Genomic DNA, 23,961 nt, shown 5'->3' with positions numbered 1-23,961 from the left:
CTTATGGACAGTGGCTGTGGCTCCATTTTATTTGTTTTCCATCAATTTTGTTTTATATCACTAGTAGTGAATAATGTCTCATTATTCATGATTATTTTAATGAAAAAATGCAGTACAGTTATCTAGAGTACAGCCTTCCCCGGCAGCAAAGGGCAAAAAAATAAATGCTTTTAAATGTATGCTGTGCAAGTGAGTGTTTTTTACATGAAAGAGAGAGAGAGTGTGCATAAGTGTGAATCTGTGTGCATGTGTAAGCATGAGTGAGTGAATGAAATTGAAGGTCGAAGAGTGTGTGATGTCACTTCCACTACCCCCTGGCATTTCAGTGAACTGACATTCATGAATAACACTAGAGCGACAGATAACACGAGTAAAACAGGAGGGAGAGGAGGAAGAAAGACCAATGGACATACTTAGAGGAGCTGCTCCCTCCCCATAGGAACTGCTGAACTCATGGTGGAACATTCCCAACACTTTTCACCCTCTTCTCTGTTTTTCTACTGCTTTTTGACACCATGAAGTTCAGGAAGATGTTCCCTTTGTTCCCGGGACCCTCATCCAGACCCATCCTCTAAAACATGATGCAGTGGTATTGTCGTAACATCGCTGTCATCTTTCATTGATTAATATAAACAATAAGCATTGATTACATAGCATTTACAAACTACTTACTGACTTAAGTGTGCAGCTTACAAGCCGTGTTATTTACTCTTCAACTGGATGCAGGTCATGTTAACAGCTGGTAGGTATTTTTTAAACTCCCATACCAAGGAGTTAGCATTGGCCAATTTGATTGAGTGTTTTTCTCTCTCATCTGTATAAAAACAAGGACACCCTAGCCTGTACATGGCCAATAAGAATAAGCATCTAAACAAATGGTTCTGTTTTTTTCCTAGACAATGATGACCTTCAATGTGCGATGTATGATTGATCTTTTCCCTGTTTGGTGGTCATAGATGTCCAGTGCACCCTCCAGCCTTGCACCTGACAGGCCATTGAAAGCTAGACTTAGAAGTGTCAAAGCACATTGGATGTAATTTCCGCAACCCCTGGCGTTTTGGTGAATCGATGTCTACTGCCCCTGGCATTTTGGTGAATCTGTGTCCATGAGAGCCAAGAATTCTAAAGCCAACAAAAATGAATTCAGCAAAAAGTGGAGGGGAAAAGGCAAAAAGACTGGGGATGACCCTGTAGAAAGGGCCAGGTCCAACATTGTGACTGCAGATATAGACTATTTAACTATTATTGTTATGAAAGGCATTGGTAAGCTTATCTGTTAAACATATTGTGAATGCAATTAACTTAATATGTTATGTGTTGGACGTCTGTGCATGTATGTTGATTTATACCCCACAAACAGAAGCACAAGGCAAAGCAATGCTTTAAAGTGGTGGTCGTGAGGGGGGAACATAACAGAGGTGGATGGGCTACCTAAAATGGCCAAAGGAGAGAAGAATATTAAGTAAGTGCTGGACCAAGAAAGGGGAGGACACAGCAATGCCTGATTTATTTGCTAGATGTGTCAGAATATAGTACACATGTCAGATTTTGCTACTTACCCCAAGTATCTTCCTGTGGCAGCGAGCACATTCAGGTGCAAAGAACTTTCCGTAGCACAGATCACAGTAAAGAGACCCCTTCTCAACCACAAATCCAGACTCGACCATAGACTTCTTGCAATGAGCACAGTTAAACTCTTCAGGATGCCAAGACTTACCCAAAGCCAACAAAAAAGGCCCTCTGTTAAAATAAACGAAAAATATAAACAGCATTGATCAGCAATCACCATTAAATTAAAAAGGCTAAATAGCATAAATGCCTTTGTCAGTGCTTAATTTGTGAAAGCAAGAGTGCCCGTGTTCAAAGCTCTGCTAAGAAGCCAGCACCCCCTGCAATTAAACGGCACAGCCGAAAACCAAGGCTGTAGTCTTTAATCTACTACCAGACACTCCCACCGTCCCTTTCTCTTGCAGGTTCCTGATTTTTCCTTTTGTGACAGTTTTGCAGTCTTTCTCTTTCTCCCTTTTTCCCATCGGTGTCTTTTTCCCTCTCTTGCACTCTACAAATATTTGATTCATGGAAATAAGTGCTGGTCCCCAAGATAAGTGCCTGTCAAATTAAGCAATGGCTTTTGCATAGGATTGTAAAATCGACAGTACAGACCTTCTGCTCAAACATTGAAATGTCCGTCTTCCTGTTTCTTCGTGTTTAATTTAGAACATTCTATCCTCCACAAGTGAAATATTCGTAGCTTCATATTCCCTATGACTCGGGGTTATAGGGGTCATTAAAGGCTTGTTCCCTCCTCACCTCTGCCACTTGTCTATATCTAAGGAGAGGGTCTTTACAAATCGGCGCAACCCTCTGCAGCTAGCTACAACTATCTACGTGCTGCTTACACTGCACGACCATGAACAATTATAGCATTATCAACAATATTCTTGTAGTCTAAACATCCTTTCAGTCCATCTTGGCATACTTCACAGTTAAAGAGTATTTACATATCCACATCAACTAATGCCATTAAACTAAGTGGTGCATGCATTTTGTTGAATGCTCCTCTCTACCCATCACGGTTCGTTTCATTGCATTGTTTCTGGTATTTACCTCTTCACTATGTGTGCCTTTCCACACCAACGAACAATGACTAAAAGCCAAGGAAAATGTCACTGATTGGAACGCAACAAACCGTCCATGAGTTCTGTACACCCTATACCCCGTATTTCAAGAGGCGACAAGGTTATCCTCGAGAAATGGTGCTCATTTGCTGGCTAGGATTAAACTGTTTACTCAGTCACGGCATGCATCAGGATTTTCATAATATAAATATGTTTTTAGTGGCATGAAAGAAAATTCACTGAATTAGCCAAAGTGCATTGATCTGTACTCTATAAAAACAGCTAAATATGTCAATAATACTTGCTCTTGAATTTTTTTTATATCTTCAAGTTTTCAGACTTTTCCTACAATGCAAAACGAAAAAACTGTCTTAGACAAACAAGAATGAAAACATTTATATTTCAGAATACAGGGGTGGAAGGTTTGACAGAGCAAACTCAGAGTTGGCCATATCTTTCGGAGGTGCGTTCAGCTCCCGTGAAAACAGTGCAATGTCCCTTGGGGGGAATTAATCCTCCGATATCTACCAGTAAAGCATGCAGGACCCAATCATGATAAGGAAGTGGGCGCTGAAGGCAAAGAAAAGCCTTTCCCCAGCAAGGACACAGAAACAAAGGCAGAAGCTATGCAATCTCCTTTTCAGCAGAGGCCCTGCTTTTAGTCTGGAAGGGGCTGGATTGCTGAACAGGACAAACGGTGCATAGGGGCATGGGTGAGGAAATACAGAGCTGGGGAGCAGCTCTGCGTATCGGTGGGGTGGGGCCTATCTATCAGGGTTTGTGAAAGGAGGAGGAGGAACATAAGTACCAGGAACAACTGGTAGAACAAGATAAAGAGAAGAGCCCCCGAAGTGAGAACATTACTAAGCAAATGATTGCTATGGGACAAGGTGGTCTTGTTATCGGGATAATCTTGAGGGAAATGTAGTGTATATGAAACCTTAACTCTCCCATTATGTACCACATGAAAAGAGATGGGGGTTCATTCCCTGAATCAGCTCAGCCACAAGAAAAGGAAATGTTCAATAAAGCGCAAACGGCAAATCTATCCCTTCAATAGACGTGTCTTCTACACTGAGGACCCTGTGAACATGGAACGACTGAGCTGCAGAGGGGATCTCGAGTGTGTTCTGACTGGATAATTTTTTTTTATCCCCCCGAGACGCAGTGACTTCTTTTGTTGCTTATGTATTTTGGAGATTTTCCATGGATGCACCTATGTGGTAGGTAGAGAGCCTTCATTGTGAAGTATGCATCAGTGTAAGCCAGTGAAGTGATTTAATAGTTTGATTCTGGCTGTAGTATTCAGAATCACATGGAGAAAAGGAGACAAACGTCCATAATGACATGAAGCGCTGTCTTTGAACCTGATTTGGGTATCAGTTCTTTTAGAGTCAAAAGTGTTTTCTAGGGATTTGACATTGCTCCTGCAATGTGACTAAATTACCCAAAAACAATAAAGGCACTGGATCAATTAGAAGGGAGAAGAAGCATCAGATGTTGAGGGAAAGCAATTTAGTTTTGGAACCACTGAATTTGAGGATGCCTACTGTTATCTTTAACACAATGGTTTGTAGGACACAGTATTGGTTTGCTAGTTAGTGATGCTGAGGTACAGATGGATGTTGTCAGTGAGGGGTAGTAGAGAAGGTCATGGTCACAGATGCTCTTCAAAAGAAGTTAAACAATGAAAATGATATTGAAAGGGATCAACCGGGGGACTTCACAAGACGAGGCAAGAGCCAGGAGTCAAATATAAATATGTTAGTCAGCATATCAGTAGACGGTTATATATTTTGATTATTAATTTGAATACATATTAAAACTATTGATGCATCTAATTATATTGCCCACAAGCTCAAATAAGAATACTTAATTTACATTAGTACTCTTGACATATATTGAATTAAATAGATTTGCTTCTTCATGCCCATATATAAAGCCATTGAACATTAATGTTTATAAATGACTGAATTGAATGCCTACGAATCGTGTAGTATAACTTTAACACACAGTTTCACAATCAGTCAATGTAAAGCCTCAAGAAAGTCTTGAAAATTGGTTTAATCATGTGTTCATAGTGCTTCCTCAGATATGACCCCCTTCGACATTGAAGTCAGCTGAAACATTTGCTCCTGTCCAGCCTCTTTGTTAGGGCTTTTGTCAGATTTCCAATTCGTCAACTTTTGCCATCTATCAAGATTCTGACAATCCGTGAAATTACTGTATCTGGACTCTGTGATATGACATCAAAATATATAGTTTTGTTACTGGAAGGGACATTAACTGATGTGATTAGAAATATTTTTTCTTTTAAATTATCATAGAAGACCTGGAGCTTATCATGTTTAACATACATGTTCACACTGAGGTCACTCCTATTTCGAAAAAAGTCTTTGATTTAAGAAGATGACGTTTGCACACTTTTATGGAGGGCCGGCAGACTCACCAATGTGTTCTTAACTGTAAGTAGCCCATTTGCAAGTCTTGTCAATTTCTCATCAAGTTATTGTTTATCTGTAATATGTTCAGCTGGAACTGCTTTCAAAGAATTCCAGTTGTCAAACATGCATTAAATTTTGCTGAGGATTATCAATTTGCATAACTATTAGATGTCTTGGGACACCCGAATCAGATTCCAATTTTAGTTCAAGCGGATTGTTTTGAGGCCTCTTCAAATATGTTGATAAGTAATTTAAATCTATCATTTTCGGTTGCTCTCAAGTCAGAATCCAGATGCAGTGTAAAGGTGTGGACTGGAAAAGCAAACAGGCCTGGCCTTTGGAAGACCATAATTATTTTCTAAGCATATGCAACAATCATTAACAGTTTAAAACTAAAATAAAGTAACTATGCTGCAAACTAAAGGTGGTGTACAATCATTTGCCAACACATTAGTAAAAAAAATTTGAAAATGTATAACATGTATAAAAACATGTTAGGTAAATTGCCCAACCAGCCCTGGACTACTTTACAGATGGATGTGCATTAGCAAAATGGCATTATTCCCAGTTTAGAGAGCCAATGGCTTAAGTGGACCAACCCATGCTTTATACTGTGGTTGGTCAAAGCAAAATATGCTCCAATAATGGTCATCTGCTGCCATATGATTGCAGTAGCCCTGGTCATAGTCACCTTTTTTACTACAGCACAGTTAAATTTAATAGTTATAAAATAGTATTATAAAAAATTAATACCATGTGTTTCAATTATGTTTTTGGTTTAATGTAGCGAAGGCACAAATGCGAGAAAGGGTTGAGTAGCAGTTTCCTAAATACTCATGGAAGCCACCCTGTTTCATGGAAAGACGCCAAACAATGTATGACTTTGCTTCTCCCTCCAAAGGCTTGTTAAAACTTGTTACGGCTAGATTTCATTGCATTAGTAAAACAATGAATCATTTAAACCAAATTTGTATGAGGTTATTATCGTCTATATCAGGTATGTATTTTACTACTTATTATTTTTGCTGCCATGAAGTGGTTCTTAACTTGTGGTTCACGGACCCCTGAAGGGTCCCCAAATGATTTGCAATATTAAATAACATTATAGTTAATAAATTAAAATTAATAAAGTATATACAAATAAAGAAGCACATTTGAAAATGTGAAAACGTTTTCTATATTTGATTGTGAATTAAACAAAATATTTCAGTATTTGAGCATTGTGCTGGGTGTGTACTTGTTTTTGTATTTTTGTGGGTTGGTTTGAGGTTCAAATCATAGAAATTACTTAGACCAGGATTCTCCGGCTTCCAATGATGGCTCAGTGGGGGTGCCCGGATTCCAGTAATGCTTAGGTGGGGGTCCACAGAAGTCAAAAGGTTAAGAACCGCTGGCCTAAAATACACGCCTTGTGGACTTGAGGCCTACTACAACTAGATGGAGGCTTGAGAATGTGAATGAGAATACAGTGATGTGCTGCAGTGATGTGCTGCCCAGAGAGCTGAAGTGGTTTCCTACGTGGATGCACTATATGTGAGCATTACTTGGACACCTCACAAGTCTTTGTAGTGTGGGAGGCAAAGTAATCTTCAAATACATAAAGTTTTCATACTCTTTCGAAGACGCAAGCAATTGGGTCAAAGAGGACAACGTGAATCCAGTTGAAGCCTTTTCTATCATAGAGTCGATTCTATATCATGAAAAGCATTGGTACATTAGCCACAGTACAAGAACTCAAGTATACTTGTTCTAAAATAACACAGGACTTGCCTCGTATAAATATATTCCAGACACATATGCGCCTTTGCAGCGAGAAAGTGCAGGTAGAAAGCAGGACAAGTGAGTTGGAAATATTTGCCAGTCACATGACAGGAACCCTTGAATTCCATCCGATGCACTCAATTTGTTTTGGACAAGTGCACAGAAAGGTTCACTGAAACATTCTGTTTGAATTAGCAGCAGGAAGCTTGGAGCGGGACAGCTACTCAGTGTCACTCCACGCAGGAAGCGCACGCTTCTGAAGACAGGAGAGCTCACTGTATTTGAAAGGGAATAGATTTACACAGAAAACAGCACTCCCGAGCAGAGACCAGAAAAGAGTGCACGTGTTCAAATACCAATATTGTTCAGAGACATTAGGCGGTTGTTGAACTGTTTCTTGGCTACAAAAAGTCCAATATTGTGACAGTCCAAGGCCTCTCTGGATTTGCCGGTGTGTAGACTTGCCTAAAGCACTCTTCCAATACTCTCACCTCAGGCCTCTTTTAATCTACTACCAGACACCCCCTGCCCCTTTATCTCACTCTTGCAGATTCCGGCTTTCTCCCTTTGTTACGGTTTTCCCGTATTTCTCTTCCTCCATCTTTCTGCTTTGTTTTTCCCTCTCAGGAAATATCTAATGCAGAGGGTTTAGTGCTGTTCCTCAAACACAAGAGCTGGTTCCTTCCCCTAGGCTCAAAATAAGCACTGCATGGGCCTGCATTTCTCAAAGATTTGTACTGGACTAATGCTCTTTGTTTGTGCAGATCTGCTTAAATTGCCTGACAAACCACTATGAGCTGGGCTACTCAGAGTGTCTGGGAATAAGATGACGGCAGAACGCATGAAAGCTTCTGGCATCACAAATATCCTTCCTCAAACAAAGAAATGTACCAGGTATCACGGCATAAAGTGGTTACAACTAAAAGCAGAAGAATGTTGCTCTCCTAAGATAAAGTAAACAAATACGTATAAATTAGCTCCTAAATCTTCATAGTTTTTTTCTAATTCCCTGATTCACAAAAAAGGTGGACATGAGCTAAAGTAGATGTGGGCCTAAGTTTTGAGTAAACGTACAGCTTTATAAGAATATTTAACTAAAGGAGCATTTCTGGGGCCAAGTGACTGACAAACATTTTCCTCATGGCGAAACACTTACCTACACTGACACCAATTTGGGAGGCGCTCCTTTGCTATCCTGAAAATATACTTTCTACGCAAATCAGACTTGGTCCCACAACACTAGGATTGGTCCAGCCCAGCTCCGCTTCAAACGAGCAAACAAGAAACCCTAGACCAGTTTCAGCATACTCATGATTTGTCAGTGGAGTACAGCTTGAGTCCAGTGGCACAATGGGTACAGGATATATATGGGCATACTGTGGCACATACAGCATCTCATGTAGACAAACTAAAAAGTGTGGAGTGGAACAAAACCACCTTCAAAAAGGTTTCAGCCTACTTGCTTCTGCGCTCATTCTAAAGAGGACCTGGCCTGATAGATGGGGCTGAATTGTTCCTATCAGGGCGAAACCAAGACATATTCACGTAAGGCTCCTCTCAAACTATAGTGGTGGAGTGGGCAAAAAACAAGCTGATATGAGACTCGAGTGATTACCAGTCAAGACTAATTTCGATCTGTTATGGTTTTCTTGCTACACATGAGATGCATTAGGAGCATAGGAGGTCCTATCCAAAAGGCCCAAACGATCACAAAAGCCACCTGGGTTTTACAACTCTCTCTCCAATATTGCTATTTTATCAGCATTTGACGGCCATTAGAATAGACTTGAGTGCTGTTGATGGTTTTTTGTCACCCTAGCATGCAAATACACATTTCCTACCTCAAGCTGGAGTCTGTGTTACCATGTGGTGATATTTTGTGGATATTGCATTCTGGTCTATTTATGGTTGGGTTGGGGGGGTCAAGTTCAATGAACTGTGGGTGTGTGAATGTTAGTGTTGAAGGGGTGAGTGAGAGAGCTCCTACCCATTGCTTGGAAATCTCTTCCATAATGGTAACATAGCCCTAACCAGGTGCTTAAGGATGATCTGGGATCAGTATTTTCACCTCTGTGGCACATGTGGGCTGTGCTGTTGTGTGTGAATTTTTTTTTCTCAAGTTCTGTACCAGGAGTTTGTGAGTCGGGTCAAGTGCTGTTTGGAAAAATTACATTTCTTCCTCTATGTTAAGTGTTATAGATTTCTACTAAAGGATTAATCTACAAGGTGCACACCGAGCCCCCAGAAGGGAGCTTAGTGTTGTGTGTGTTTGCACCAAACCTCCAAACTCAAGGCAGGCCTGGGACAGTAATCCAGACGATGATATGAGCGGAAGCAATGCAGCTGCTGAAAGGGCAGGATCCTGCCACAAATTTGTGCCAAGAAAGATAAATATTAATTGGAAGAGCAACAACAGTTGGTGACGTGAGCAAAAGGTGTAAGCGTTTAATAGTGCATCTTTCACAAGGAATGTCTTAGTACTGGAAGATTTTGTACTCTGAAGCACAACTCTCACCCCATGACTTGCTGACAAAATCAGGTTTGCAGTTTTCTATCCAGAACAGAAAGTCTATGCCATGTTAAGTACCATGCCCAACAGTCCTCACTCAAGGGTTAATTTCTTTCATGATTTTAAGTAATCATTTCTATCTCAGTGCCCAAACAAGTGCCACAGTGTGTATACTACCCACCTTCTAAAACAGAGGTGTTCCAAGCAGACATAGCTTGGGACAATCCTCAAGTGGCATAAGAAAACTGCAGGCAAATGAGAGATTGTGGGGAAGAAGGTGTGGGATAGACTCTATCCTAACTCTACACGGAAAGGGGAAAATATCTAACGAAATGAACCCAGATACTGAAGTAGAAATGTAGAGATTAGATGTGCAGCAACACATGCATTTGAGCTGATTGCATAAAATGCCTTTGCAGGCATTGCGCAGTGCATGCGCTTGCTACTTTACGCATTCTATTCAAGAAGTGGCTTCAATTTCTTGGACACAATGGCTCATTTAGAAGTTAAAGGGGGATGGATGAAAAAATTCAAGCATTTTACGGTAATTACTTTAAAAACACCTTTTACGAGAAACAATATACTGTTTCAACTGTCAGTTTACCAAACTAATTTTGTATGGCTAGATCTCCTCATCTATTCAATGAACCAACTTAATGTCCTTTCAATTAAATTAGATACTCCTATTCTGCAGATGTCTTGGTAACTGACTCACAATACCTTTTACCTCTCATAATGTTCCTGTTGCATTGAACCTCTGTGATGCAATCTCAAATCTTGCTCACCATCCCCCTCATGTTCTATCTCCTTTTCCACATTCCATCCAATCCTTCACAAGATCACAATTCTTCTCTTTATTTATTATTAGGAGCGAATAGAAACTTGAAAGTATTGGTCTCTCATAAATCCTGTCGTTTTTGTAAAGTGACAAATAAATGTGTCATGAGCAATGAAAGAACAATGTGAGAAACAGTAGTTTCTAATCTGGTCCAGTCCATAGGTCAGGGTCCTGATATAGTGGAGGGATCTGCTTTAGAAAGCCTTGTCTACCAGACAGAGGACCTTGTATTTAACTCTGTAACTCTGGATCCAGCTCTGTGTCAATGAAGCAGTATCTATGCTAGCTTGGTTTAAACACATAGGTCAACTTTTAAGGTGAGCCACCTAATTATTTTCCCGCTGTCAGCAGGTTCATGATGAAATCAGGAATATCCATGTCAAGCCAACCGGCACAGTCCAGTTAAGGCAAAAAGATTGGCATTATAAGGGATGCTGCACAAAGACATGATTGCTATGGAAGCTGTCCCAGTGGTATTCCACGACTGAAAGCTCCATCTTAGGAGTCATTGCATCGCAGGCACTAAACTGGAAATCACATTAGATAGAGAAGTACCTCAAAAGTAAGTGTAGGTACATAATAAAATATTTTTAAAAGTTATCTTCTTAACCATTATTATATCTATCTATACATATATATCTATCTATACATATATATATATATGTAAATAACCTACTGGTTATAGTTAGGACCTACTTTCCATACAAAAATAGTTTTTTGACTTGGCTATATCTTTAGCACCGATGATGAATTTTTTTGTAATTTTCCAAAACAAGTGTGTCTAATGGTCTTGTTATACATGGAAAGTTTTGGGGTGATCTGTCAAGTGGGGGCAGACAAAAAAAGAGAGGTGGGGGAGAGTGTGTTTCCCATTTTAATTCCCATAGGGATTTTTAACATGACTACAGCCCGAAAAATGCTTTTTTGTTATTTGGTGTAAATCAGCTTAGTAGTTTGAGATATTAAAGGAAATCCAAATTTGTATATCTGGGTTAATCTGTAAATTTGTATATCGAAGCACAGATCTCTTGGTGAGATTTGACTGGCTATCAGCACTATAAAAAGAAAATGATGGCAGCCATCGTGGGACCAATATACAAGATAGCACATGATTGAAATGCATTGAAGTGAGTGACAGGTTTTGAGGATCACAAAAAGAACATATAAAGGGTGATATCAAATTTTAGTTACAATATAAATCATTTGTTGCTAAGGTGATTTTACCCAGTGAAAAAGCCTTGCGCTGGGATTTCATGAATCATGTTTGAGTTAAAACTGTTCTTTCATGATTTTCCCATATAGGTTATGGAAGGTGCTCTAGAAGCTAAAATGAGAGTTTATGTTCTGTAAATGCATACTATCTTTATCATCCTTATGAAAATAAAGTCTGGCATTCTCAGTACAGGATGTACTTCCAACAGGAGCAACATGTCAGTTGATTCCCTTGTGTTCTATTGTAGTGTCCCAGAGAGTTCTAAAGAACAACTAGAGTGCTAACAATCTTTCATATGACATAAGTGTGGCACACCTGAAGCCATCTTAAATTAATCAAACTGGTAAAATTGAAAACATTTTTATTTAGAAAGCAACAAAATGAGGGGTTTCATTTTGTCAAAGAAATTATGGTTAGTGTGTAAAATGAAAAATGAGGATGCATTTTAAGTGAGTTCTCAAACATCTTCCTCTTTTACTTCATTAAAACATTCTGACATGTAGACTGAAACATGCACATTAGAATATATGCCATACACAATGAACAGCCATCTTGATGGAATTGAAGTGGAAAACTGAAAGCCTTTTCTACTGACGATACTGCGTAAATAAGGAGATTAGGGAGCTTCATAACAAATGAGTATCCCAAGATGGCCACCAGAGGAAAAAAGAGCCCAAATGTAGCACCACTATCACCCAAATGCATCCCAATGACAGATGTGTTAGGGGGTCATTACGATTTTTGCAGATGGAAAAGACTGTCCACCTAAATTCTGACTGGGAGGTTGCCACCATTGTGGCTGTCTCCCCGCCAGGCCCATTACGAGCTTCCTGCTGGGTCAGTGGGCAGAAACCTCAGTTTCCACCTGCTGGCACAGCGGGAAATGGCCTACAGTACTGGCTCTGGTCCGGAATAGAGAGAGGGCGGCAATGCTGTAGTGCACAGGGTGCCCCAGCATCCTAGCAATGTTAACTGTCTGCAAAGCAGACAGTGAACACTGCGATGGAGCTGGCTAAGGCGGCCCCTGCACTTCCCATGCAAAGCACATGGGCAGTGCAGGGGCCCCCTGCACCCGTTCTCTGCCAGCCTTTTCATGGCGGTAAAACTGCCATCAAATCGCTGGTGGAGAACGAGGCTGTAATCTCCAGGGTAGTGCTGCCTGCAGGGATGCCCTGGCAAATTAGGACCGCCAAGATCACCAGACCGCCGGGACAACAAATCCTGGTGGGGCTGGTGGCCCAACCAGGGCGCAAACTATGAGGTTGTAATGTGGTGCTCAGAAAAGCCTGACAGTCATGAGACTGCCAGGTTCGTAATGAGGCCCTTAATGTCTGTTTTTTTGCCGTTATATAATGCAGATTTGGCTCAAAGTATTGGAGTGCTTTACATGGGCATCAATTATATTACACAAGAACACAGTCCTTTTGGGCTTTAGGTATGGGGCGATTAAGTGAGTTGCCCAAAATCACAGGCTATCGAGCTGATGCTGAACTTCAGACATGGTTCTCAGTTGCAAAGTCTGCAGCTCTGGTCGTAACACCACAGTCTCTCACCTAAGTGCAACAAATAATCTGCTTTGTGGCTATTTGAGAACTCAGAAAATATGTCCGCATTTTAGTTTTTTAGAGCACTAACCATAATTTCTATGGGAATAAGACCGTCTCATTTTTATAATTTCTAAATGAAATGCTTTAGGTCTTACAGTTTTGATTACATCAAGATGACATTAGGTGTGTCACACTTTTTTAATTAATATAGAATGTTAGCAATCTTGTTGGTCATTAGAATATGGTGGGGAGGCAGTTTTTTTATTTTAAATTCTCCCTCTTACTAAGTTCAAAATGTTGGCATGTATGGTACATTAGATCACTGAGGGCAGAAGGAATGGGGAAGGGACATGGACTTGGATAACAAAGGGTACAGGGAGATGGGCAGGGGCACCAAACGGACCTTGCAGGGCATGTGTCAGGGGCTGTAGCAGCATAATACACTACACAAGGAAAGAGGGGCGGCAGTGCAGCACAAGGAACCATGGAAAGCAAAATGAAAGGGACAGGGCATGTACACTGGCAAAAGAGAACAAAGGGGCAATAGGCCAGGGCAGCAAGCTGCAAGCTGACCATATCGGAAAGACAGGATGGACAGTTGCAGCAGAGCAGACCATGAAGGATAGGAGGGAGGGGGCTGAGGCATGACAACGCACCAGACAAGGCAGGAGGGAGGGGATTGTGGTCTGTACATGGCAAACGGAAGGCAAAGATGCAGAGCTGGAGCAGCAAGTTGACCATGGAGGGCAGACGGGATGAGCACTGGAAGCGCAACACAACATGCAGGGAAACAGTGAGAATATAATAGAATGCACACAGACAATGGAGGGAAGGAGGCAGGGCATTGGCAGCAAGCTGACCACATAGGGCAGATGGGAGGGGCTGTGGCAGCATAGAACGCGATGCATGGCAAGTGGAAGTGTTAGTAGCAGCACAACAGCCGTGGTGTGCAAGAGCGAGGGGACAGGGGCATGCACAAAGGACTATGGATGACAGAGGAAATTGGTAGGGGCTGGACACAGGCGAGAGAGGGCAGGGAAGGAGCTTCACAAAAGACCACAGGGAGTGGGCTGGAGGAGTAGTAGCAGCACAACATTGCATGGAAGGCAGAAGGGAGAGGTAGCAAAATGGACCATGGTGGACAGGAGGAAGAGGACAGAGGCATGGAACTCGGACAGGGAAGGTGGAGGTGGCAGGGACAGGCAGCAGTCATCTGACCATGCTAGGCATGTGGGAGGGGCAGTGGCAGCTTAACAGAACACTCAGAGTAAATAGGAGGAGCAGTGGCAGGTCTGTGGAACATGGTGGGCAAAAAGGAGGGAGCAGGGGCATGCACACAGACATCAGAGGGAAGGAGGGTAGAGGCAGCAAGCTAAGCACATAGGCGAAGCAGGAGGGCAATGATTGGGTATAGAAATGGGCAACGGAGGGCAGGGACATAAAGCTAAATGGAGGCAGTAGTAGCACCTCGGACCATGCAGGTCAGGAAGGAGGGGGATGGTGCATGGACTTGGACAACAGAGGGTAGGGAGAAGATGATTGGGGTAACAAGCTAACTGCTCAGGGCAGGCGGGAAGGGCAGTGGCAGAACAACAGCCACACAGGGCTGTAATGAGGGAGCATGGACGTGGACAATGGATGGCAAGGAGGAGGGGAGAGGGCAAGAGCAGAAGGGTTAGGAGGGGGGAAGCACAATGCCAGGCCAGGCCGTGCAGCCAACTCCCCCTACGTGCAATGCGATGGACATTTTTTTTTTTAAACTAGCAATTTACTGAAAAAACAAAGGTTACAGGGACATTATAGTTGGGTTCAGATTTTACAGGCACAAAACATAGAAGTTCACTGGTTATAGTTAGGGTTATTTCAAGTATCTATAAATCATGCTCTAAGTTAATAAAAATCGCACACTCGCCATGCACTGCTAATTATTCCATTTATTACATCTCTCCAGACATCTTCTATGGCATCGTTGTTAATATCACTGTAACATTTGCAGTAAAATTCTTGATGAGAAAACTGTGCTTGACGAGGGCGTGAGTTATAGTTACCTTAGGGCACAAGTTATAGTTACCTGAAATAACCCTGACTAGAACAGCTGGATTTCTATGGTTTTGTGCTAGTAAACCCAACTAGAACATCCCTGTAACCTTTGTTTTTTAGTGAATTCACTTTAAAAAAACAAAGGTTACAGGGACATTATAGTTAGGCTCACATTTTAAACATACGAAACCAAAGAAATTTAGCAGTTAGAGTTACCTCAAGTAATTATAACTCGTGCCCTAAGGTAACTATAACTCGCACCCCGCCATGCACAGTTTTTTCAGCAAACATTTTACTGCACATATTACATTGATATTATCAATGATATTATCAAAGATGTCATGAGTGCCATAATTTGTGGTCATTAGCGGTGCATAGTGAGGGAACAATTATAGTTACTTTAGGTAACCAACTATAATTGGTGAATATCTTTGATTTCGTACGTTTAAAATGCAAGTCTAACTCAGCCCTCTACATATACTCTATTCATATGTTGTGATATATAATCTGTATGTTCAATGTGTGCCTTAACTCATGTGTTTCAGCTTTGCGCATTAACACAGATAAACACCGCTGTGCACATTTAAAATTGCTTGTAGATGTATTGGAGTGAATAAATAACCCATGTATTTACATATTCACGTTATAATGGTGACAGCTGCTTTCCTATGGTCAGTATTGTTATACTGTGCCTCCATTTTGATTCTCAAGCTAACTTAGCTTCACATTAGGCTTTAGCTGAGTATTACACATTTTGAAACTGTTAGTATGCTGTTTATTACTTTCTTTGCAGGTGTATTATCAAGTCCCTCATTAGCAAGAAAAAGGCTCATTATTTTGTATTAGATCAGTGGTTCCCAACCTGTGGGCCGGGGACCCCTGGGGGTGCGCGAAGCCTCCTCAGGGGGTCCGTGGCTGCTTAAAAAAATTAATATTAGGTCCCAGCTATCAGTAATGACTCCTTGGGGGTCCCCATGTTCCAATAACGATTCAGTGGGGGTCCCCGTGCTCCAGTATTGATAAAATGGGGGTCCGCAGAAGTCAAAAGGTTGGGAACCACTGTATTAGATTGATAGTGAGGCATGAGGACAAAAAGTTGGTAGCAGATGCGAGAAATGACGATGAAGAGTCTCCTTTACCCGGCGTACCTGGAAATGCAACTATTAAGGACGAGCAGATGCGAACATAATGGAACTGGGATAAATCTAGGGGGTCACAAGCTCCCGGCAACTGCTGCCACTGGATTGGCTCTGAACTATTGGAGCGAGATAGGGATGTTCTGGGACCTTTATCCTAGTGTGAAGCTTCTTGCTAAACACCCTTTTGTCTCCTCTGAACTTTTTACTTAGGTTCATATGATGTTGGCACCTTTCTCTTTTCCCCTTTAGACGTCCCCTTTGCATTTTCATTTCTTAATTTGGCTAGAGCTAGTTTCTTTCTAGATCATTTGGTGTGGATATTTTGCATTCTTTACATATTGGTAATCTGCACTCTGTACTTCAGAATACTTTAAATCAAAGAGTTTGATCACCTTAACATTTTTCCTGTAATTATATATTTCATTATTCATTGCCAACTTTGATGATCGTCATGAACGAATAATTCTAAAAATAATCTTTATGGTTGCATACCATCCTCTTGATCGTCATTGTGGAACTGTATTAGTTTCACTGAAATGTAAATGAATTCTGAACGTTAGCTCCTCCTCAACTCTTTAAGTCGACTATCAAAGGTCCATAGGGCTAGTGGGGGATTCTGTTTGGTAACTTTACCAAGAGATTGAGATTTTAAGATTCCTGATGGATCATAACCATCATTCTGTAGCTCTGTTTTAAAAGGTAAATTGGAATTTCATACACATTTCTACATTTTGCCATGCAGGGGAGCAGTATAGCGGCTAAGACTTTACATTTATATAAGAGTAAAATATATGAATGCTGTGTAAAATAAAAAAGACAGCGTTGTAAGACATTTTGCACCAATTCATACACAATTTTCTCATCCTACTATATAGGTGAAATATTGAAGGTTTTCTAATGAAAACTATAGGAACAGTTCTGTTTCACTTAGAACCATGCTCAACTACACAAACTTACAAGGCAGAATTTACTCTTTGCTTGGGACATTTCCCTATTCAATAGAGTGTACAAAGACAGGAAAATATTTAAGAAAGAATATAAGATAGGACTACTTTCACACAATCAAATGGTAAGATTACAGCTTGGTTTACCAACAAAAGTGAAAACACCAAGGAGATGAAAAGAGAGAAAGGGAAAAAATCATTGACACTGTAACCGAAGATACATTATTAATGGAGTCACAAGGAGACACAGGCCCGAATTTGCCCTCCGAAGGGACAGTCAGGGCGGCAGCTTGGTGTTGAGTGACAATTACAGAGTTACAGAAGTCCTTGACGACTGTCAATCACAGAGACGGTGTCAGATACATGGCAAGTATGCCCCTGGTCACAGATTGGAGATTTTCTTCCTTGGCAGCTGCAGCTCTCAATTGGATTACGAGGCAATGTTGCAAAGACAGCAATGTTTCCATCACTTGATGACTCGTTTCGTAAGTTTTAAAAACATATATTTTTTTTAATTAAGTTAACTGCAGGTCTGACCGAGCTTTGTATGAAAGAAGTTAAAATTGGGGAAAAAATACAGACGCTACGCAGGAAGTTTGGGATTGGTTCGGACAGGCCGCCTCTGCCCATATAACACCAAACTCAGCCTGAGAAGGCAGCACGCAGTTTTAATAAAAGACACACTCGTTAGCTGCCGCAGCGAATTGACGTTCTGCACAATGAGGGGCAGGTTGTAAAGCAATTAGTAGGACTGCTTTCAGCTTCCAGTCCAGCCCTGCGTGACAGGTTAGAGTTACTTTATGTCTTGGTTTAGAATATCCAGGCGCGCAGAAGACTGCAATTTGGCTACAAAACAGGTGCACAATGAAATGTCATTTGAGCCAAGCCTTCTAGAAGCTACGCCACAAAGAAGGGCACGAACTGTAATTATACTAAAACCAACGCTAAACGCGATCACCATCCTCGAACACTGCTGGGCCGCGCGCCACTAACATTTGATATTAATTAGTGTCAGACATTCTCGACGTGGAAAAAACCTGGTCTGCTCAAGAACGCAGACAGTCACTGTCTTGATACTGAAACGATATGTCATTTGGGATAATTGCACGCTATATTAAATTATGCTTGATAACTTTTCAGATTACGCAGAGGCATGACCTCAGCAGGATTTTAAGCAGCACAATTATAAAACAGCAAATTAATCAACGAAATATGTTTAGGAAATCTTTGTTTGGTTAATTTATCAATGAAACATTTAATTGCAAAAAACTAACGTAATAAGGTGATTTAAAGCAGAGCCACGGCTGAGAAAGATTGTATTGTCTTCTCTAGGAAGGCTTGAATTTCGGTTTGACTTCACGAGGCAATCAATATATTTTTAATTTGAGTTTAATTTACAAGTAAATACTTAGTGCCAGATAATAACGTCCATTGAGCAGTCACAGAAGAGTTAGCCTTTGGGAAACAGATAGATATATACATACTACTACTACTAATACTACTACTACTACTACTAATAATAATAATACAATACAGACAGATGCAGTAATAAAAATAAAAAAAACAAAGCAGTCAACAACTGAGCACTTTGTGGAAACATGGCTTCCACCGTTCTTTTCGTCTGCCTAAGTCAATGACAAAGCCAGTAGGTGTTGCCTATGTGAGAGCTACTGGCTTTGCCAATGTCTTTTAACCATGTTATACAGCAACGTGGCTGTTGTTCAGCACGGCTAAGTTAGTGGTGTGGCGTAGAGGAGAGTGGCGTAGAGGGTAGGAGAGTAGCAAAGAGTAGTGCAGTGTGGTGTATAGCAGCTCAGAGTGGAGTGAAGTAGGTTGGAGTGGCACAGACTGGAGTAGTGTGGAGTAGCATAGACTGGCAAAGACTAAAGTGGAGTGGCAGTAGAATGACAAAGAGCAGAGTGGCATTGCCTAGAGTGCGTGGACTGGAGTGCCATAGAGTGGAGTGCCACAGAGTGGAGTGGCATAGAGTACCACAGAGTGCCCATTGTGTGGAGTGGCGTAGAGTGGAGTGGTATAGAATGGGCTCATCCAATATACTGAATTTCACGATAGATGTTTGGTCCTAGGATGGTGTCTAAGAAAGACTATTTGTTTCATCACCATATCGCTTTGTGGTTGAACACTTTAAATGGACCTCTGTGACAGCTAAGGAGAGCCTGAATTTAGTTCACAAAAAGAGTCGAACAAGCATCCACTATTTTAATTCTACCAGTTCACAGTTATGTGGTGGGAAACTTAACTCTGCTGCAGCTGTGTTGCAAAGTCCTGGGAGCTATCTTTGAGAACGTAAGAGAAGTCATTGAAATGTCTGCATCTTCATATTCGCAAACCACTTTGGCGCACATTATTTGTGTTCATAAAGGAGCATTAGGTGTTTGGTGATTATTGCATCAACTATACTGACTTGCGCTCACTTGTGGGAAAATAGCACTCATTTGAATAGGGAGTGGCATATACCCTAGACAGTTTTTCGGTGCAAAATGCAGAAGAGGAAATTCAGGTGTAGTTTTCTAGATACAGCCAGGTACAATGTTGGAGTCAACATCAAATATTTGTCTATTACATTAATTCTACCTGGACCTATAACTGGTGATATAGTGTATATATAGTATTACTGCACTATATGAAATCATACAAAATTATTTTATTTTATAACCATAAAACAAAATATAGCAGGTTAAAGAGAATCCAATGTGGTTGCTAAAATAAAGTGACAAAAATAGTACAGCTATTGATGACTACAAAGTCAATTTTGTACACTATATTCAAACATATTTGCCAATGATTTACCATGTATTTAAACACTTAGCTAAAATACTCAGTTAAGAGTTTAAGTAATCACTGAGTAAAATTTTAATGATACAGGATACAACCAATGAATTAATGAATTAAATTGATAAAATAATGCTGGCCTACAGTAAGTACTGCATTTATAGCCACATAATCTGCAAACATTGAACATCATTTGTCTCTGAGAAATCATTCTTGAGAAAGGGTTTGGTCCTTAACGAACGAGAAGGAGATTGCTACATAATTGTGGATCCAACACCCCATCAGATTACATTTCGCATGAAACGGGTTTTAACAGTCCTGTGTCTGATGGCTTCAGCTGACAGGTGGACTGAGTAGCGAGAGATTCATGCACAGATAGTTTGAGACAGTCTCCAATAAGTCCTTATGCACAATGTATATGCAATTACCAGTTATCCTTTCCTCCACCTATAACAAGTGAAATTTAACTGCAGGAATACAAGACATGCTCCTGTTTCATCCTGCTTTGAGTAACTATCTTCTTTTATCAGCAATTGGAGTTAAACTGCACTTGATCCCCCCACAGCAAGATAAGAATTAATGGAAATAACATATAAATATTAAACAAGATGGGTGAAGAGACAGACCCTTGGGGAAGCTGTATACCAACTCAGAGGAAGATGACTGAAATATCTCCATTAGGACCACAAAGAAATGACAGCCAAGAAGAAAGCAAACGATGACAGTTCATGGAGGTGAAAAACATTAGTGGAGACTAAGATGGTAAAGAATGTTACTATTGTATTTAGGACTCTTATCTTTATTTATCTGTGATTTGTAAAGTGCATAGCAAACAGAAGTACTCAGTCTATTATGCAGTTGGAAACAGTTTGCTCATCAAATTCTTCTGAAAACCTTATATTATGTAGATGGAAACAGCCAATTTTCAGTTTTTTCTGAAATACTGCAAGCAAAGTACATGCTTGCAGTGAGTACAGCAGGTCGTTCCATAATTTAGGGCAAAGATGCCCAAAAGATCGACCGCCGTGCCAGGTCCTCTTGATTGTCCTAAACAGGGCCAAATCTACGTTGCTTGAATGCAGAGGGCAATTTGGAATGTAGGCACTCACCAAACAGCCCAGTATTAGCAAGGCACTTTTGCAAGTAGCATAAGGTCTTAAATTGGACCTGCTGCTCAATAGGCAGCAGTGCAAAGTATTAAGCAAACTGGCTGTCGCAGTGAACTATGGGCTGCCACAATTTGAAGTCACTTGGGCAAAGATTTCATTATATAACAACCAGACACAAGACACTGCCATAGTCCGGTCTGGATATCACTAAGCCCTGAACTACCATCTGTTGGGCTGAGTCCTGTAGACATGCCAAGATCTTCTTCAGCCATTAAGAATACCAAAGCATGTGGCCACAACTTTATTTATCTGGTGACTCATGGACAGTTTATTATCTATCCAAACTCCCAGGCTTTTAACCACCTGCATTGGAGTCGGGATCGGGCCCAGAGCAGAGGGCCAAAGATTGGGGCCCCAAAGGTGGGGTTGGTTATCTACTAACAGCACCTCTGTTTTATCCCCATTAAAATTCAGTGAATTGTTATTCATCCAAGTAGAAATTTGGGCCAGACGGGGGCTAAGGGATTGTGCATTTTGATTTTATGTCATGACACAGAGGCGCTAAGATTATGCAAAACTCCTTTATTGCCTGCTCACAGCAGCAACTTTTGATGGAATGCAGAACTTTAATAACATTATAACAAGGTATATAGTCCATCCACACGTTGCCATCTTCCTTCTTTGTTGCTGCTGCTCACAAGATAAGTACTATCCACTACTCCTTTGTGATTACTTTTGGGGCCCACTACCCAGTGCTTAATTTGTGCTTGTTGTTTCCGGTGCTGAGCACCAGCACTTATTTTTGAGGGCCGGGGCTTATTCTTCTGCCTCAAGCATTTGCTGAGAGCAAAAGACACATATGGTAAAGACGGATGAAGGGAAAAACGAAAAAGAGTCACAAAGGGAGAAAGTAGAAAGCTGCAAGAGTGAGCTAAAGGGGCAGGGAATGGCTTTATATGTATTGAAGAGGCCCGAGATGGCATCAGGATTACGCCGCCTCAATATTCCATGTTCACACATTTAATTGCAGCAGCCGCGTGTTTAAGAGGAGGGCTTTGAGCACCAGCTCCTTTTTATTTACAACTTAAGCACTGCCACTACCTCCACCCTCTTCCTCCTCTTTCCTCTCCATTTAGGGAGATTTATTTATATCTATCATCCATTTGAATGTTCCTTTCCTTTATTTTAAAGCTTTTATTTATGATTTACTGTTAATGTTTCTTGTGTTTGCCTGGTTTCCTCTGGTACAAGCCTTAAATTTTAACTTATTTATTAGCTCATTATCCTTTGACCATTGATCTTTATATCTAGCTACTTTTAGTTATAGTTCTGGTTATACCTTTAACAGATTTGCCGCTTACTTCTATTTTCAAATGCAGCTCGAGACCAGTGCACTCATTGTCGTGGGCCTCATTCTCTCGCCATGGCTGTGCGCTCCTCTGCTTTTGGCGACTTGCACTCCTTGCACTGAGGGGCGTGTGGTTTGGCCGCGCGGCCCGGGTGCAGCACTTTCTCTGCACCGCAGTGCATGCCATCTTCTCCTTGCCCGCGTGCCCTCTTGCTTACTCATTCCAAACATCGAGGCAGCACACACTACCGCAGGTGCATAGCTGTGCACTCTACGCGTCCTCTTTTTGAGATGGTAAGGCAATGCGTACCATCCAGGGTGCTCTCTATGCCCCCCCCATTCTGCTGTCTCTGGCAACACGCACCATTCACGGGTGCTCTTCCTTGTTTTCTCTCGCCTCAACTCAGCCTCCCATAAATTAGAGAAAAACGCCTTGCCACCCACAGCATTTACATAGGGCACCATTTTAGGAAGTTGGGATGCTTCTTATAGTTTCAATTGAGCAGCCGTTTTATTTGGTTGGCTCAATCGATTGCTTTTTTATATAATTGTGACAGTTATTATAACTGACTGGTTACTGCATTCAGTGACTGTATTACCTTACTTGCTGTCTGCTTTTTCTCTCTATCCGCATTATGTCTTTAATACAGAGTGAGGAGACAACGGAGGAAGGCTTAGAAGCCTTGAGGAATAAGGGCTTGAAAAACTGATGGGATCCCTGGGTGATACTATTTATAAGAAAATGAGGCCCATCATTAAAAAAGGTAATATTGAGCAACCTGATGCTTAAGACCCAAAGAAAAACAGCCTCTGTTGATGAACCTACTACACAGGCAAAAAAGGTAAAGGCTTTGGCCCATGATCCTACACGCAATAATAGCAGTGACAAGACTAGTGCCACGGGCACAACAGAAGGGCAAGAAAAAGGCCCAGATGTTCCCATCCCAATTGATAATGATGAAGCTTCTGAGCCTCAAACTGATCTTTCTTACTATTCTGAGTTTGAATCAGATAAGGAGGCTATCAAAATAACCAAAAAGGGAACATCAGAAGAGGCATCCAAGGCCTCTAGATCCAAAATGGGCATTGTTGATCCCCTAGGAGATCACATGTTAGACCCTCTCCTTATTAAGCAGCCCCCATCTCCTTATTGGACTGCGTCTCACCCTGTCGCTGATGGCATTACCTTCTGGCTGAGAAGGGAGATTCCCATGGAGGTCAGATCTCGTTTACGGTCTGAGTGTTCACGTCCTTCCCTTCCTGATAAAATAACAACCATCCCAGGGTTAGACGCCAAGGTGGTGGAATTTATTAGTAAAAATAGTAAGGATTCCAGAAAAGGACTTGATAAGAGCCTAAAATCTTGCAGAGGTAGGCTCTTGGACTTTCTTGGTCCCCTAACTAAGATGTTTGAGATGACCGGAGAGCCCTATGTCAATGAAACACCAGTGGATCCCAAAGAATTGCGTCAGTGGGCCCAAAGGGCAGTTTACCTATCAGAGAATGCCAACACTGCAATCTCTAATGAGAGAAGGAAAAATATGCTCCTAAGAATAAATCTGAAATCAACAGATGTAGTTAGCAAAGAAGGAGGCCCTTCTGCGCAGGGTCCTCTCTTTGGAGATGAGTTCATCAAAGATATGGCCAAATAAGTAGGA

The 23,961-nt window shown here is 41.2% G+C and overlaps 1 protein-coding gene across 3 annotated transcripts in view; it reads right to left on the bottom strand.

Moving 5' to 3' along the window:
• Positions 1 to 23,961, bottom strand: part of PDLIM5 (PDZ and LIM domain 5) — a 535,229-nt gene that overhangs the window by 27,431 nt on the left and 483,837 nt on the right. For all 3 annotated transcript variants that reach the window (XM_069238102.1, XM_069238118.1, XM_069238110.1), the window contains one exon: positions 1,560 to 1,740. In XM_069238102.1, the coding sequence (XP_069094203.1) occupies positions 1,560 to 1,740 (181 nt within the window). The remainder of the gene's footprint in view (positions 1 to 1,559; positions 1,741 to 23,961) is intronic.

The sequence above is a fragment of the Pleurodeles waltl genome, chromosome 1_2 (genome assembly GCF_031143425.1).
Source record: "Pleurodeles waltl isolate 20211129_DDA chromosome 1_2, aPleWal1.hap1.20221129, whole genome shotgun sequence".
Lineage (NCBI taxonomy): Eukaryota > Metazoa > Chordata > Amphibia > Caudata > Salamandridae > Pleurodeles > Pleurodeles waltl.
Note: the sequence above shows the minus strand (reverse complement) of the source record. Positions and strands in the feature narration are given on the sequence as shown.